The sequence below is a fragment of the Sinocyclocheilus anshuiensis genome, unplaced genomic scaffold, assembly GCF_001515605.1.
Source record: "Sinocyclocheilus anshuiensis isolate Anshui unplaced genomic scaffold, SAMN03320099.WGS_v1.1 scaffold20, whole genome shotgun sequence".
Classification (NCBI taxonomy): Eukaryota; Metazoa; Chordata; class Actinopteri; order Cypriniformes; family Cyprinidae; genus Sinocyclocheilus; species Sinocyclocheilus anshuiensis.
Genome location: NW_015558646.1, coordinates 1,618,885 through 1,635,965, shown reverse-complemented (window position 1 = coordinate 1,635,965; position 17,081 = coordinate 1,618,885). Strand labels below are relative to the sequence as shown.

The 17,081-nt window shown below is 39.5% G+C and overlaps 1 protein-coding gene across 4 annotated transcripts in view; it reads right to left on the bottom strand.

Moving 5' to 3' along the window:
• LOC107680972 (protocadherin-19-like) overlaps positions 1–17,068 on the bottom strand; it is a 58,039-nt gene extending 40,971 nt beyond the window's left edge. The window contains exons 1-2 of one of the 4 annotated variants that reach the window (XM_016477076.1): positions 14,683–17,068; positions 10,674–11,019 (exon numbers count right to left, since the gene is read on the bottom strand). In XM_016477076.1, the coding sequence (XP_016332562.1) occupies positions 10,674–11,019; positions 14,683–16,829 (2,493 nt within the window). In that variant the 5' untranslated portion in view covers positions 16,830–17,068. The remainder of the gene's footprint in view (positions 1–10,673; positions 11,020–14,682) is intronic. The other 3 variants (XM_016477078.1, XM_016477077.1, XM_016477079.1) reach the window with 3 other exon arrangements.
• Between the last annotated feature and the right edge of the window lie 13 nt (positions 17,069–17,081).

The following is a 17,081-nucleotide window of genomic DNA, read 5'->3' as shown; positions in this document are numbered from 1 at the left end:
AACATCTCTCTACTATCTGTGAGAGGTTGCCTGCCCATGGTCTCAAATTCTCCAACCTGGCAGCCTGGTCATTCTAGCAGCTAAACCTTGTGAACCAGGGTGAGTTGTCTCTGGCACAAGAAGGTCAAACCTGGTCTTAAGCCTGTCGAGTAATCATTATTAAGACAAGAACAGATGAAACAGAGTCCTGAGAGTCTCTCCGATGTCCCCTAATCTGTCAGCCGTGCTTGTCGACGGTGCATTAGTGCGTCTATAAAACATGCGCAGGACCGCAGGGCTATCGATGACAGGAAGGGCTCGCTAGTACCTGTGTTCTATCTAATGGCGAACGATGTTTTGAAGTAACTAAATCAGCAGGGGCCATAAAATATGAAAATGCCATAAAGCAAACACTGTCAGCGAGAGCCCCAAGCTACATTCTCTCTTGCACCTTCGTATTTCAGGACGCGACATAAAAATAGACCACAATAACAATTAATCACGCTCTGTGGGGAGAAGCTAAGAACCCCTGAGAGAAAACTGTCTCTCTCCATTTGTTATATGAAACACCCAAGACATAATAAACAAGAGACCAACAGAGAATAACACCCCTCCACACACCACCCCCTCCAGCGATATTTGTGACAGATCAACTTGTGCGTTCGGGTGTGTTTTTTGTGGCTTTTTGTCGTTATAACGGGCTCTGTCAGTTCGCTTTAGGCTAACAACATCTCAAAAGTTCAGGCCGCCGAACACACGTCTTTGGAGTGACCTGCACCCCCAAGGACAAATTAAATCCGTATCATTACAGTCGTGGAGCAAGACTCCTCAACCCCCGTGCGATTCCAGTCTCATGTTCGCTCACATTCATCGTTCTCTTTTTCAGAGCAGCTGTCTTGTCAGAATGTGGTTAGAGAGGCTGCAGCCCCTGCTGAGAGCACAGTGCCCAGAAACAGAGCAGCAAATCAGAACACACCGATCTCATTCATTAACTTTGGCTCTCTGGCTGCAGGACATCAAACGCTGGACGTGACGAGAGAGTCAAAGCAAACTTCCATTGTGTCTTGCGGAGTGGTCTCCGAAAAAAGGGTGGCTTAAAATCTTTTTGCATTTTGTGTTGCATTATAGACATTCAATTTCAGGGGCTTTTCACTAGCTGATGTTTATTTTGGTCTGTTGGGTTTTCAAGCGCTTTTGGCTCTGCGTGTCTCAGGCTTTCAGGTAAAACGAAAAAAAAAAAATCAAGAAACAACAAATCGGTGAAGTAGGCCTACTGGAATCCCATTTATGCAGGAGGCTTGAGCAATCAAAATGCAAAACAGGATCAAACCTGCCCAACCCCTTTGAAAAAAAACAAGCCAGAGGAAAATTCTCACAGCATCTTGCAAATAACATCAACGTATTTCTTACTAAACTTGAACTTTGTTTCCAAGATTCTCGTTGGCCCATGTCAACGCTTTTATTTACTCGCTCTCATGTCGTTCCAAACCTCTTTCTTTAAAGAAAAGAGGTCATGCCGGTTTGGAACGATGTGAGGGCGAGTAAACGATGACCGAATTTTCCTTTTCAGATGAACTGTCCTTTTAAGACAAACAAAGAACAGCCAGAAGTGAGAGGGAGGAAGAGGGGGATATTGGGGTCTTTCAAAGAAAGTCGAGGGGGAATGGACGAAAGCAATGATTGGAGTGGCTAAGGCCCCTGGAAGGATGAACCTGGTCATAGCCCATTAGGAAAGACGTGAGCGGGTGCTAGAGCTCATTACATGCTCTGCCTCCTGTTCTATGGCTGAACAATGCACAGTTATGTTGGCCTGCTGTTTTCTTAGCGCTACAGCTATACAGCGGCCTGCCTGCCAACAATCTCGCTGTTCATTAAGCCACCTCACCACACACTCAGCACACCCTGCCTACCTAGACAAATAACCCAGTTGCCAATAGACCCACAAAGGGGCTGGTTATTCTTGCTCTTGTAAACCGAGTGAATGCAGAAATTAATCTCAGCAGATATATGATGCAATTTCTTGTTCGCGTTCTCTCAAGAAATACTTTTTTCCTTTCATAAATGGAAGAAAAGCAGAGGCAAGTAATAAGGAGGAGTTCTTGATATGTAATTGACTCGATACATCAGAAGTTTGTATTAGACGCTGAAAAGTGAGGCAAGCGCAGATCAATACATAAACAATTACATGTTCTGATAATAATCTGTGAAAATAAAGGAGCAGAAACCAACACGAAAAAGCAATATCACACATTCTAACAAACTGCACCAGGCTTTTGTAATGTATAAAACTTTGCAGATAAAAGAGCTAGGCACTGTTATGGTAAACTTTCATTTTTAACTTTTATCTTTCATATATCCAATTTATGATAATGCATGCAGTCCCTGGCACTGAAAGAACAATTTAAAGTGAAAAGAAAAGTAGAAAAACAAATTCAGTTCGGCCACTCTGTGTTCGTCTGAGATTTTAGCTTGGAAAATAGTATTTATAATGGCTGTTCTTTTCTTTAGTTGTCATAATGCCGCAAGAATGTCCTATACCTTCTGAATGCTTTACTACTGGGGTTAGGGAACATCCTGTTAACGGCCATCAATTGATGGTTAAATACAAATGAATACACTACATGTTGTTTAACTAAGGAACATGTTCTATAAAAGCATGTTCCACCTCTGTACTTGGGCATATTTATAACCTCCCACTTTAAAATGATTCAGACAACATAGTTTAAACTGTAATGCAAATTACTGAACGTGACAAAACAGAGAGTTAAATAGATATTCAATTTCCCTAAAAGGTCTATCCATGTGCAGATCCCCTGATAGTTTAATTGGCAAGTAGGTATACAAATATTTGGAAGGACATCTGCTAACACAAAACCGATAGTTTGCACATACACATACAACCCACCAGTTTCAATTTCACCCACTAGGATTTTTTCGTATTTTCTTTTCTTTATTTGCTCATGTCAGTCCACATACACATACAACTTTCTACATGGTTTATCACAGTTCATTGTACTACGGATGTAACTGAATATTGCACATTGGTCTGGTCTGGTGGTTAAAATAAGCAAACAATGGTGCGCCTTGTCCATTATCACCTCTATATAATTTAACAAATACACTAGTATTCTGATAAACCATGTAGAAAGTTGTATGTTCGTCATTCCCTGTGGCAATGCCTTGTGTTAGAGAATGTAGGCCGACCTTTCCCATCCTATTAATTTAACCACAGGCATTTTCAGTGCTGGCAGCTAAATCTGTGTTAATGAGAGATGAGGCTAAGAGAGAGAGAAAATCATTTATAAAGTTATTTTCCTCTCTTGTGGGTCTCAACTGTATCTGTATCTGGCCAGCTACTTTTCCATCAGAAGTCCTTTTTCACAGGTTCCATCTTGTCGCCCTGATCTAAGCGATATCACACATTATGTGTTACTTTGCAAGAGTGTGAAAAAAAATTATGTTCTTCTCCAACTGTTTTTTTTCCCAAAGTAAACCTGCAAAGCTCATTTCAAAAGTCCAAACATGAATGTGTGCAGGATCTTAATATATATATATAATAACCATTCAGTCATGAACAAAGACTGTAGGTCTGTCGCAATAATCAATATATCGACTTATTGCGCAATATATGTACATGACCTCAATAATTTTTGATGATGCAATATATCGCCCATTATATTTACTTAAAAATTAATGCCACCATGTTTTTTTTGCATTCCACTTGCGCCTGTGTCTTTTGCAGCTTCTCGTACATAACGTGGTGTAGTCATGACGTGCTAGTTCAAATTTAATAAATGCTTCTACAAAAAAAGTTTAATCTGCAGATATGGCCTTGTTTAGGGATCTGTGCCTTTTTGCATACGGACATCTGACTGCTAAGTAGGAATTGTGTTTTTCAGCAATACAGTGCACCCTTAATTTATAGAGAAAAGAAGGTCCGGGAAAAATCTGTTGATGGAAAAATCTCCAAACAAGTTCTTTGTGCATTTTTCTTTTTTTCTACTTGTTACTTTGAACTTTTTGTTAGAAAATGTTTATTTACTATTCATTCAGGTTTTTTAATGTATCTAATATTTTGATACGTAATTTCCATGATCTAAATATTCTTAAAAATTAAAAGTTTGTTGTCATTTGGAAGTGTGTAGGCCTTCTTGCATTATTATGCTATTACATTATGATTATATATTCAGTGGCATAAAATGGTCTTTAAAATGACAATAATATCGCTTATCGCAATTATTTCTGGGGCAATATATCACACAACAAAAAGTTGTTATCGTGACAGGCCTAAAAGACTGTATAGAATTTTTGAGAAACACTGGAAAAAAATATAAAAGATGCTTTTATAACCATTCCATATAATCAATCCAAGTGAAGATGTGTAGCTTATGTAACATACATGATGTCCACATACTTCTTTTTCCAAAAATGCACTCTCACTCTCTCGCTCGCTTGCTCTCTCACTTTCATTCATTCATTTCATAATTTTTAGTCAATCCTTCTGATGTTTTTTAAAGGAGAACTAATCTAAACTTGAAGAAATGACTATATTTTCAGGTACAGTAAAATATTTAATAGAGATACCTTAACCTAATATTTGGTTTAGAAGGATTTACTGCACCGATATATACAAAAATGCGCAACATTATTTAAGTAAAAAATAAAAGAAATGTTTTCTTATTACGGCTCTATTTTTTCTGTTCTCCTTCCTCTCTCCCTAACTGGAGATAATACGTTGTCAGCTTTTGTCTTAAATGTTTGAGAGCGGACATTAAATGAAAGCTGGGCGTTATGTCAGCTCATGACTGGAGCCACAAAGATAGCATATGGGGTTTTTCTCATTCCAGATGAGGCTACGAATGCCTCATCTGCAGCCTACAGTAAAACAGTTTAAAGAGAATGAGTTTGCTCGACTATATTGCTCTAATAATGTCTCACTTGAACGTCAGAGTTCAGTAAACGATTGAACATTTGTACTATAATGGAACTGTGGCCCTTTTATTAGATCCGGAAATGTTCCTGTTAGTAGGCGACTCTTGAAGGCAGAATGCCAGCAGAGTCTGTGGCCTACAAATATAACCTTCTTTGAAAACTCCCATCTTCATCTGCCAGAATCCAATCAGAACGCATCGCAAGGTACTTGAGATAAGGCGCATCTCTCACTTCCTTATCCTTTTTCTTCCTGCTCTATCTCTCGTACTGTCTATTTTGCTCTTTGGCACATAACATAAAAGAAAGAACGGGAAAGCTCAAGTTGATAAAAATATTTCAAGTTTAGGTGTAGTTGGCAGTCTGTGTTGTTTTTCTGCACTTCTTTTTCTTTTCTTTCCTTCTGTTTATTAATTCCCCACCTAATTGAAAGTGGCTAAATCCAAGTTCTTCATCAAAGCAAGCCCAGTTCAGTGAAGCTTTCTGAAAGCCCTTCAGGGAGGCAGCATGCTGTGGCCTTTACCTTATCGTGTATGGGATTTAGAATGATTAATTGGCTTAGTCTGACGAAAGTCAGAGAAACACAATAACCCAGCGGTTCAGTTAAGTCAAAACATTTTTTTAAAACCCTGACCTGAAAGGTGAAACAAATGCTTTTTAAAAAGCCATTTTATGCTACAAAACAACGAATGATGGACTGCGGGGCTATTGTAAACATGCAAACATGGGGAATACAAATGGTAATTGCAATTAGTGGTATGCAAACAACAGATAATGTAGCTCTGGTAAATCTGAGGGTTTGGCAAACAAAAAGTTCTCCAACGAATGTTTAATTACATTAATAAGGGCTAATGTATTCAACATGGCTCAAATGATTGGCAGCATATGAAGCGAATGTGTATTATGTTTATGTGGCATGACTGCTTTGTATACACAAAGTGACATGAAAATGTGTCTCGTGCAGAGAAGCCTAATTGTGAAGCTGTAAGTGCATGATGGATATGCTACAGATTAGTTTGACACCCTGGAGAACAGGGCTAACATAACATTAACACAAAGCTTTGCTTCATTATAATGAAAAGACAACTCTCATGTTTATATGTCTGGATCACTGTGGTACATAAGAGATTAATCTAAACAAATATACAGATCCTTATTGACAGGCTGATCTCAAATATTAAACTGTATCTGAGTACCATATGCTAGCAGTGGGATTTATGAGCTAATTTCTTCGGTAACAGAATGCTAGCATCTGGACGAGCAGTGCTTAAATTATTGTTCCAAAACTGAAGAGGGGTTTTCTCTGACAGAAAATACAAATAGTAAAATAACTATGTTTTTCACATTCTCCTTAACACATTCAGTGCATAAAGTAGCAGGACGCTTTCTCCAAGCAGATCAATGCTTGGTGGAATTTTAGCTTATTATCAGTGTCACAGGTGGAGCGAAGCCTCATTTTAGTTTAAGCAGGCTGTCATGTATGCTTATGCTGCAAGAATCGCTACTGATCTTGTATAATCAGCTAGAGAGCCGCATCTCTATTATGGCCTGAACCTTATTTTTGGAGACAACCAAAGACAGGTTAACCACATGGCTTTCTGAAAACAATGTGTCTGGCTCCTTAGAGACTGGCACCACAGAACCATCTCCAGAGAGTCAGTATCATAAACACAGAGCTTACCTGGAGCCTTGAAATACAAATTACTGTTATCACTTTACATATTTTATTGTATTGTTTATATATTAGCATTTGTAAATTAACTTTTTTTCATAAATATTTTTATTCGTTCTTGTCTAAGCATCTTTCATCCTCTATCCTGCATGTTTTGTAGCACATTAGCATTAATAAATGACTTTACATTAGCATTAATAAGATACATAATCTGGTGTCTCTGAAATATTTTAAAACCATTAGTCGAGTATTAGAGGATGAGTCAATGAATTGTAAATGTTGCATATTCTATGCTGAACATGTTATTTCTGACCTACACTATTTTGTAGCACATCTGCAATAATACATACATTTTTAAAAAAGTATATTTTTCCCATAAACTACTCATCTTTTACCCTGTTTTTTGTAGCAATTCTTTGTACTGCATAATTACTTATATTATAGGTATCTGTATTATTTGTAAATCAATGTCTGCTAAATTAATAAATATTAATCTCGGACAATAGTTTTCAGCCTTATTATGTGTCTGGTTCACTGATGGCTGTAGATAAAAGGTGTATCTTCCACTGCTGTCGTGCTGTTCACGAAAAAGCACAGTATGTGCTTTTCAAAAGCATGCTATCAGTAGGATGAAATGCTGTGCATCCACTATCTAGATTATCAGATTAGTTTCATTATCAATAAGCAGTGTGTAATTTTAATTAAAACTATGCAATATTTCTTCTCCTGCCGAGAAAATTGGCATAGCACTCTTCCAAACATACATTTTCCAAGTATAAGTTCCAACTGGGACTGTAAAGTAAACAAACAAACCACATCTCAAAATCATGTCTGATTCACGAAACGCGGGAAAACAGCCCTCAGGCCTTGATTTTTCAGGGCAAGGAAATGCACGGTTAATCACAACTGTGTACCAACTAGTGTGTCCTCAGCAGACCTCTGGGAAACACTGACTTGTAGAGTCAAACGCTTCCAAGCCCAAGCTCGTAATGCATGACAGAGCTATTATCGGTCATTTAACAGCTGCAATATTTGATTGTGCCCCACATAAATGGATGTGTAATTATACTGACAACATTTTTCATATACAGCATGTTGAATGGGAAGCCACTGTATTTTGTAAATGTCACACCAAAGGGGAAAAGTATATGGCAGACTGTAGTCACCCCGTCTTTGGCCTCTGGTGGAGAAATATGCAGAAATGTGGTCAAAGAGATGTTTGTCAATGTCAGGTGGAGCGCCGCACATGATGAAACCAGCATACAAATAAACCCACACCTTTATCAGGCCAATCACTGGCCTATATGAAATTGGAAAATGTGCTGGGCCCAGACATCTGACATTAAGATACATATACTGTATACACCGTCTCTCTCTATCTCTCCCTCTCTCTCTCTCTCTCTCTCTCTCTCTCTCTCTCCCCCTCTTCTAATGCTGCAGTGAAAAAACAAAGCTTTGCATTAGAGTTCATTGTACTACCACACTCAATCTACAGGCTTATTCAGCCCACGCCAGCCCCCTCCGTTAATTCTTTGTCTTTTCATCAGTTGAGAAAAATAGATGTTGTTTAATCCTGCTGCTTAGGTAGTTTTATTAAAGGATTACACTACCATGCCTAGCTACTACATTTGCTGTTACACACCGTAATTCCTTTGTCCAGCCAGCGTGCAGCTTTAAGTCTTGTGTTAACCTCTGTGTAGTCTGACCTAGATGATGGTTTCTGATGATGGACATGTAAACATCACATTATTACTGTCGTGTTTATTACATTATTACTTTTCGCCGCATTTTGAGACAGGATAGTGGCCAACCGTTTGACGGCAAATAAAAGAGCTTTAACATCGCCATCGTCTCTATGCACGTACAAATAATTAACTGCACTTGAAGCTTTTATCAAATTAAAAATGAAACACCCAAAACTGTACATGGCATCATCACGAAGACGAACTATATGTTTATGCGTGAAATTCCGGAGGGGACGTCGGATGGCGTCACGTCGGGACGTAATGACGAGTGCCATTGCTCGAACTATGTACTATAACATGTAAAACGGGAACATGAAAGGAATATTCTAAAAGCAACTCATGTAAACACCATAATTATAATATATTAGATATATATATTAGGTAAATAATTAGATTACTGATGTCCATGTAAACATAGTCATTATATCAAAATGACTGAGATGGCCGATCAAATCAAAGTAGGCGGGTTTACTGTTCACAGAAGCAGAGCGCAAATACGATACGTTTTACAATAGAAATGTTAAATGACCGACAGATGCAAACTACTCTAATGTTTTTTTCTCAAATATGCCCATTTTGAGAGAGAGAGAGACAGAGAGAGATATGTGTAAATTGTCTGCGTCTGTGTATCTTTCTACAAACAATGAAGCTGAGTTTAGTAACTTAAAAACAGCGATTTTACCCCCCTCGTTGCTGAGAAATATAATGTAGTGATTCAGTATCGATTAATAAAAGTCTGGCTGACAACAAGTTTATGAGCTTCTGAATGTTACTTTTTGCACAGCGCGCAATCTCAGATCTCTGTATGAGTGGTGTGTGTGCACATCAATTAAAGCAGCGCATTAATATAGAACGGTGATTAGACTGAACGGTTTTAATGCATTGGCCATTTTCTCAAAAATAAACTTTTTGCCGACCCCTGCTATAGAAGAACCATTTTTGGGTCCACAAAGAACCATTCAGTCAAAGGTTCTTTAAAGAACCATCTCTTTCTTACCTTTTTTATAATCTGAAGAACCTTCTTTCACCACAAAGGACCTTTTGTGAAACAGAAAGGTTCTTCAGATGTTAAAAGGTTCTTTATGGAACCATTTAGACAAAAAGGTTCTTCTATGGCATCGTGCAGCACCTTTATTTTTAAGAGTGTACCACCTGACAATTCAAACAGCCATACCACTCACTACAGTTGAGTGCATAAGTTTGCATACTCCTTGCAATATATATCAAGTCTTTATTATTTAGTATTGCCCTTCATAATTTGTGTAAGACGTTTACACATTTACATTTATACATTTGGCAGGTGCTTTTATTCAAAGTGACTTGCACTGTATTCAAAGTACACATTTATTTTATTTTCCAAAAGGCTAAATAAAAAGTGAAACCAATCATCCTTTACAACAGTGTACACCTCCTCATTGAGGAAGCTGCACTGTCATAAGAACTTATCTTATGTCTTATCTTTTCTTAAGTCTTGTGAAATATGTGCAAATAATATCTGTATTTTGAGAGCTTAATCAGGGCAGTACTAAATAAATAAACAAAATACAACATTTTCATGATCCATCTTATTTTTCTAAATGATAAATCATTCTCTTGCAGAATCTGAAAAATGTTTATCATTAAAAAATAAGATGCATTATAAAAAGTTTATATAGTGCCTACTTTGTCATTGCATTGCCACTGCGGTCTTAAAACAACCTGATTGGTTGATTATGTCACTGCTGATTACACTGTCATAAAGCCTGCTTATCATGTGTGTAACTCTATTGCAAACAGATGTAACTTTGCCTTTACATTTCAGAAATCCATATAATATAATATCCATATAATCCATAATCCTATGGAGATTGAGAATTTAAGTGCAAATCGTTGTTTCGGCAATAATTGTTCTTAATGGTTGCACCTAAAATTACATGCAGCGCTACCGATTAGCCAGGTCAGTGCATTTGGCAGATGTTCAGGCTGCAGCTCTTTTGCTCAGCATGAAAAAGAGAGAGCAGAAACAGAGGTGGCCAAATAATCCACTTTGGCAACTGTCCAATGACGGCTTGTTGACTTTTTTAATACACCTATTCCTACGTTTCCAACATTGACAAATAATGCATGTAAGCACGTATATGTAAGCACCATTGAAGGCGTAGTTAAAAGAAACCATACAGTATTTCCACTTTCCTATCTTGAAGTATAAAAAAAACAGCAACCACAAATCACCCACATTCCAGTAAAAGTAACAGCTATCTATCAGGTTGGGTTAGCGGCCCTACGATGGAGTTCCCTCGACCCCACCCTCCCTTGCCGCTGGTAGCCGTGGCAGGCTGAAGGATGGAGCAGACTGGAGCAAATCTCACCTCAGGCAGCGGCATGCCGTTGATGATGAGGTCAGGCTGCTGAGGGCCCTGCCCTGTGAAGGTATGGTGGTAGCCATGGTTGGGTGCAGCATTCCTGGAGTTCTGGTTCTCCACGTTGAGGAAGGTGCTCTCGGAGCGCCTGCAGCCCAGCGGCAGAGTCTGCTGGTGGTAGTCGAAGTAGTTGAGCGAAGAGGTGAGAGACGAGCAACTCACCACATTCATCTTGTCCGTCTCCTCCATGTCCCGCGGCACCAGACGGATGTCGTTCTTGCTCAGCTTCTTCTTCTTGCTGGACTTCTTCTGGTTGCCGTAGGAGTACTCCGCCACCCTGCGCAGGTACAAGAAACTGAACAGACTCAATAAAGCAGTGCTCTGCGTTCCTCACTGCACGCACAGCCGGCGCCAGGTCCTGGCCTGGCTTGGGCTGAGGTGCCAGACCCATATTCAATGGCGGCGCAAGAGAGAGCGGCCACATTCGAGCGACCTCCGGCCGCCAATGGAGCCGACGTCCCTCATTTGTTTGCATTTCCATGCTCGGCGGCTCGACTTGTCACAAACACACATACACAATGCAAACATGCCAAACCACAGAAGCACACACAGCGACAAATGATACCAAGCGTCATTGCGAGCGTAAGTAATAATATTCAAAGTTAGGCCCGCATTTGTCTGCTTTTTTTCACTTGTGTTACAAACAAGCCCGCTGGCAGGTGGGTTGTGAATCTCAATTCTCTGAGCTACGCTCTGTGGCTACTGCTAACTTAATTTGAGGGTTTTGATTCTAATCACAGTAAATGAGAAACTTCGAGATCTTGCCCCAAAGGATGCTTGGGTTGCAATCTAAACTTAAACTTGAGCACTCATAAGGAGAGTCGGTGTAGTAAACAACTTTGTCTTAGCTATTCCCTACTGACCCCTCTCGCTTTTTCCCATGAGGATCATTAGATCTTATAGCCTGAAACAATCTTGCACTTATTTCTTTTTATGTCCTCTGAAGGGCACATATTCACCCTAACGTGTACGGCTTGGGCTTAATGGTACGCTCGCTCTGCCTGCACAACACAAAGCTCCTCTTTCTGTGCTTTTCATTTGTATTCAGGCTGTGTCTCCCTGCTCCTTACTTTTTTCTGGCTCGGAAAAATGATAACGGTGCAGGAGCTTATCTTTTTAGGAGGCATCTAAAAGCTTTTTTTTTTCTCGATGCGAGTTAAAGCACAGAAAAAAAGTTAGGCAGTCCAAGGCATGCTTAATAGCTGGTCGAAAAAATTTACTATTATGACATTGAAGGTATAGTGAGCTTGTTTCTAGAATTAGAGAGAGTAAATATGTGACCCTGGACCACAAAACCAGTCATAAGGGTCTTTTTTAAAGCTGAATAAATAAGCTTTCCATTGATGTATGGTTTGTTAGGATAGGGCCATATTTGGCCGAGATACAACTATTTGAAAATCTGGAATCTGAGGGTGCAAAAAAAATCAAAATATTGAGAAAATCGCCTTTAAAGTTGTCCAAATGAAGTTCTTAGCAATGCATATTACTAAACAAAAATTAAGTTTTGATATATTTACGGTAGGAAATTTACTAAATATCTTCATGGAACATGATCTTTAATTAATATCCTAATGATTTTTGGCATAAAAGAAAAATCGATAATTTTGACCCATACAATGTTTTTTTGGCTATTGCTAAAAATATACCCAAGAGACTTAAGACTGGTTTTGTGGTCCAGTGTCACATATGTGAGAAGAGACTTAGACCGGTTACTTAATAAAGGCTCTATATATGTACAGTACAATGTTAATTATCATAATGAATATTATTGTATGTCGTTGTCTGTGTTGTTTTATTAAAACCATTTGTTTTTGTTCTGTAAACTGCAACAGCAACAGGGTCTTGTATTTAACTGTGTTAATAAACACATGTCTCTATGGTCTGTTTGGTCATATGTGTTTGGCTCTCGTCATAGTGAAGACAATCCAAAGAATCTCAGATGAGCCAGAAAGGAGAGACAGTGAGCACAGCTGAAGAAAACCCTATCAAGCACTCTCACTAACCCCCTGTTGGGAGAGCTGAAAGCCTCCATCAGGTTTCTATCTGGAGAGGAAAATAAATGTTAACGACAGCAATCTAAACGCAGGCCATCTCTAACCATCTTCCGATCACGGCGAGGTAGATACTCTGCGTGCCTAACCATCGTGATCACGATGTAGCCTTCTTGAAAATGTTCACTTACATACGTCTCTGTTAAGATGGATCATTTACTGTATGCTGTTGCATTACAAGACAGAAACAACAACAATTTGAGGTAAAAATATGGTAATGGTTTCAGGTTAAATTTGCAAAAGCAATTTATATGGAAATGTTGAGTAGTAATGTAGCAGAGGGAAATCAACACAGTGGCCAATGTTACAGATTGATAAGTATTCATACTACAGTAGATTAACAAAATAATATTCTCCCCTACACACCATGTGTCAAAGACTATTACCGTGCTATACATTTGCATGATTTACCTTTTATGACTGTAATTATTTTTATGATAGTGTGATCGTTGACAGTAACATTTGGTTGCCATGGCCTTGCTATTGTATTTTGATTTAGTGACCTCTACGATCACAACCATAATATGTTGCCAAATCATAAATGAAATCTCCAAATTTGAGCAACAAGTCAATATTTTGATTAGCGCAAATTTGAGAGAGGACCTAAAGGTCATAAAATTACACCAATAATTTATGCAAACACCAGTCTCAATGCAGAGAGTGTGTATGAGGAAAGGCCTATGCTTACCCTTCAGTCATCAAGCAATGGTTAATTTCACTTATTTTAGATGACTCTATCATTAGCTTGTGCACTTTTTTCAAAAATGTCTTAATGGCAATTACAGTAAAAAGAAATAATAATAAAAAAGAAATCAACTTACTAAACTTACGTTCAATTAAATTTAAGCTCAATGTATTTTTCTTCTGCCACTTTGATCTGGATTATGATAAAGACAGCTGAAATGAAACTTTGAAAACTCTAAATCAAATAAAAATGTCAAATTATTGTGACATTTTCTGTGGTGTTTTGTTATGCTATTACATTATATCTGATTTTTTATTAGTATCATATATTTATTTTAAGCTCATGTAAGGGCCGCCTCGTATATATCATCATAATTGATGAATGTTATTTTTTTTGTAATATTTACAATAGTGTATACAAAATAATCGCAATAAACAAGTGTAATGATCTCCTGTTATGCTTCCTTCTGTTATCAGCAATGGCAACAGCAGAGCAAGGCCCAAAGCACATGCACAGTTGAAGACAGCGCGTGCACAGCCAAGATACACATCAAACATGCTTTATCTTTATGTCTTAATCATTGTATGCTGAGTATTGATTCATTTCCAGTAGAAATACAATTATATGCTTGATAACTAGACCAGGGTGCGAATTATGGGAGGGTTGGTGAGGTCTGACCCAATAAGTAAGGCCTTGAATGTCCACAAGTAAAAACAAAAATATTTTTAGGCCTATACATTTTTACATTTACCCACAATTTAATATTTTCTCTAAAACAATGTTGGGGAATTTCTGTCAATAATTGTTGAGGCGCAATTACTGGAGGTTAGTCTGTCTCACAACATTTTTTCTTTGGCGCCCCTAACTAGCTGACTGAAATAAACAACCTTTTTGTTGTTACTGTTTTATGATATGTAAATAATCTTTGATAAAGTTATTAATGTTAAATGTGATACAACAAACAGTAGGCCTACTTATGTTTTGCCTATATTCCATACTGACCATAAGGTTGAGACCTCGAGTAACTTACTGTTGCTATGGTTCCCACCTCAGGCGAACGCAATTTATGTTCGTGAGCAAGTGTTTAGCGCAATACGGTTTTTATGGTTAGGCCTTTTTCTTGATTCTAGCTCGTTTTTGTGGTTAAAACCCTCTGAAGGTCAGTGAATAATTCGCACACTGAACTAGCGTTAAACAGATGTATCAAAAATTGTTTGGGTACCTGCAGTTGTATGTTCGGATTTCCTTGTTATCCCTTTTGCACTTGACTGCCACAAAGATCATTGTGACAAACAGGATGACTGCAATAGAACCCAGGGCAATGATGAAAATGAGAGACAGGTTGACGGGTCCGATTTGCTCCTGTGCATTGAGATCAGGAGAGAGATAAATGACAATATAGGCAGAGGCAGATAGAGAAGTTTGGCCGTGATCGTGCGCCACCACGGTTATTTGATAGGATGGTTTTGTATTCTCCCCAAACGTCTTTGTGGTTCGCACCTCGCCGTTTATCTGGTCTATTTCAAAGTATGCCATGTCTCCTTCTGAAATTGAATACGTTAACCTTCCATTTTCCCCCTCATCGTAATCGTCAGCTTTTATTTGTGTAACCAAATAACCAACTCCAGCATTTTTAGGAATGGACACCTCCGCGGTGCCGTTCACCAGGGGCGGGGTGGTCATCACAGGTGTGTTGTCATTTACATCCAGTACAACAACGCGCACGGTGGCGTTGCTGGTCAAAGGTGGATCTCCCCCATCCTTCGCAGAGACTTTAAACTCAAAGGTCCGCGTATCTTCGTGATTAAAAGCCCTAACGCCGTATATTTCACCGTTTGAGTTCACGGTCACGTAAGATTCCACAGACATGCCCCGCACCTCCGATTTAATGATCTCGTAGGACACGGTACCGTTCATGCCCAGGTCAGGGTCCCTGGCGGACACCGCCAGCAGAAACGCACCTGGGACGTTATTTTCGAGGACCATGGCTTGATAGTGTGGCTTGGTGAAGTATGGGGGATTGTCGTTTTCATCCGTTACTTTCACTGCAAAGGATTTCGAGCTTCTAAGCGGGGGGTATCCGCTGTCCTCGGCTAGAATGGTCAAATTGTACGTGTCTCTCTGCTCCCTATCCAGTCGGCCATCAACAAGTAAGGTGGAGAAGCTCTCAAACTCGTTGAGTCTAAAAGGCACATTGCCCTGCAGTCTGCACTGCACTTTTCCATTCGCTCCCGAATCATTGTCTGAGACTCTCACCAGAGCTATTACATATCCGAGAGGAGCGTTTTCGCTCACCTCTACCATCTCGCTGTTTTCTGACAACAGTTTGATTTCTGGCGCGTTGTCGTTGATGTCGATTACATTAACAATCACTTTGCAGTGGGCAGGGATTGAATTTGGACCCAGATCTTTGGCTTGTACGTCAATTTCGTGGACGGGCAATTCCTCGTGGTCCAAAACGCCATTCACTGTTATCACGCCTGTTCTGGGGTCGATTTTAAACATCTGTTTGGTCAGGTTGGACACGAAGTTTATGAACGAGTAGACCACCTCGCCATTGGTTCCTTCGTCTGGGTCCGTGGCGTTCAAGTCTATGATTAAGGTGCTAATGGGAGAATTCTCCAGCACGTTTACAGTGTATACTGGCTCATCGAAAACGGGGTTGTTATCGTTCGAGTCAATGACTTTGATGTTAAGTTGCACGGTCCCAGACTTTGGGGGGTCTCCACCATCCTCCGCGGTGAGTTCAAAAGTGTAACGAGACTGCGTCTCTCTGTCTAAAGTCTTTTCCACCACAAGTTCTGCGATTTTGGACCCGTCCCCCCTCGTCTTAATCTCAAGACCGAAAATATCGTTAGGGGTAATTGTGTACGTCTGAATGCCGTTGCTCCCGGAGTCCGGATCGCTTGCCCCCTCTAGGGGAAATCTGGTACCGGGAGCGGCGTTTTCCGAGATTTCTATGTCAATGTGGTTGGTGGGGAATCGGGGCGCGTTGTCGTTTACGTCGATAATCTCAATTTTAATCACGCAGATCTCCATCGAGTTTGACATCACCTCCAACGAAATAAAACACTTCGGTGTCTGTCGGCAAACAGCGTCCCGATCAATTTTTTGCTTTGTGATGAGCAGTCCTGCGGGGCTCAGATTAACCCATCGCGGCTCGGAATTGGAGATAACCCGCAAATAAGGCTGTCGGTTTCCCAGTGCAAAACCCGCATTTTTTGCGTCCGCCGTCACATTGGCTATCTTTGTACCTGCACGCAGCTCTTCTTCCACGGTGTATTTCAAATTGTAAACGGCATCGACTCCAGTCCAGCACAAGAGAAAGCAGAAAAACATTTGTAAGAAATCCATGTCCTTGGAATGCATTATACCTGTTGATGTCTGCCTTCACACGCTCATTTGCATGATTTTGTATTAACATTTAAACTTATGCACGTTCGGTCGGACGTACAAAAAAAAAAACTACCAATAAGTCAAAGGAATAAATTCAGTCTGGTAGGCATCCTTTAAAATTAACAAAATGTTTATATCTGCGATGATATTCATCTGACTTACTGATTACGCAGTTGATAACTTCCATTTACTTTATCGAAATCGTATCAGGCCACCCATGTCTTC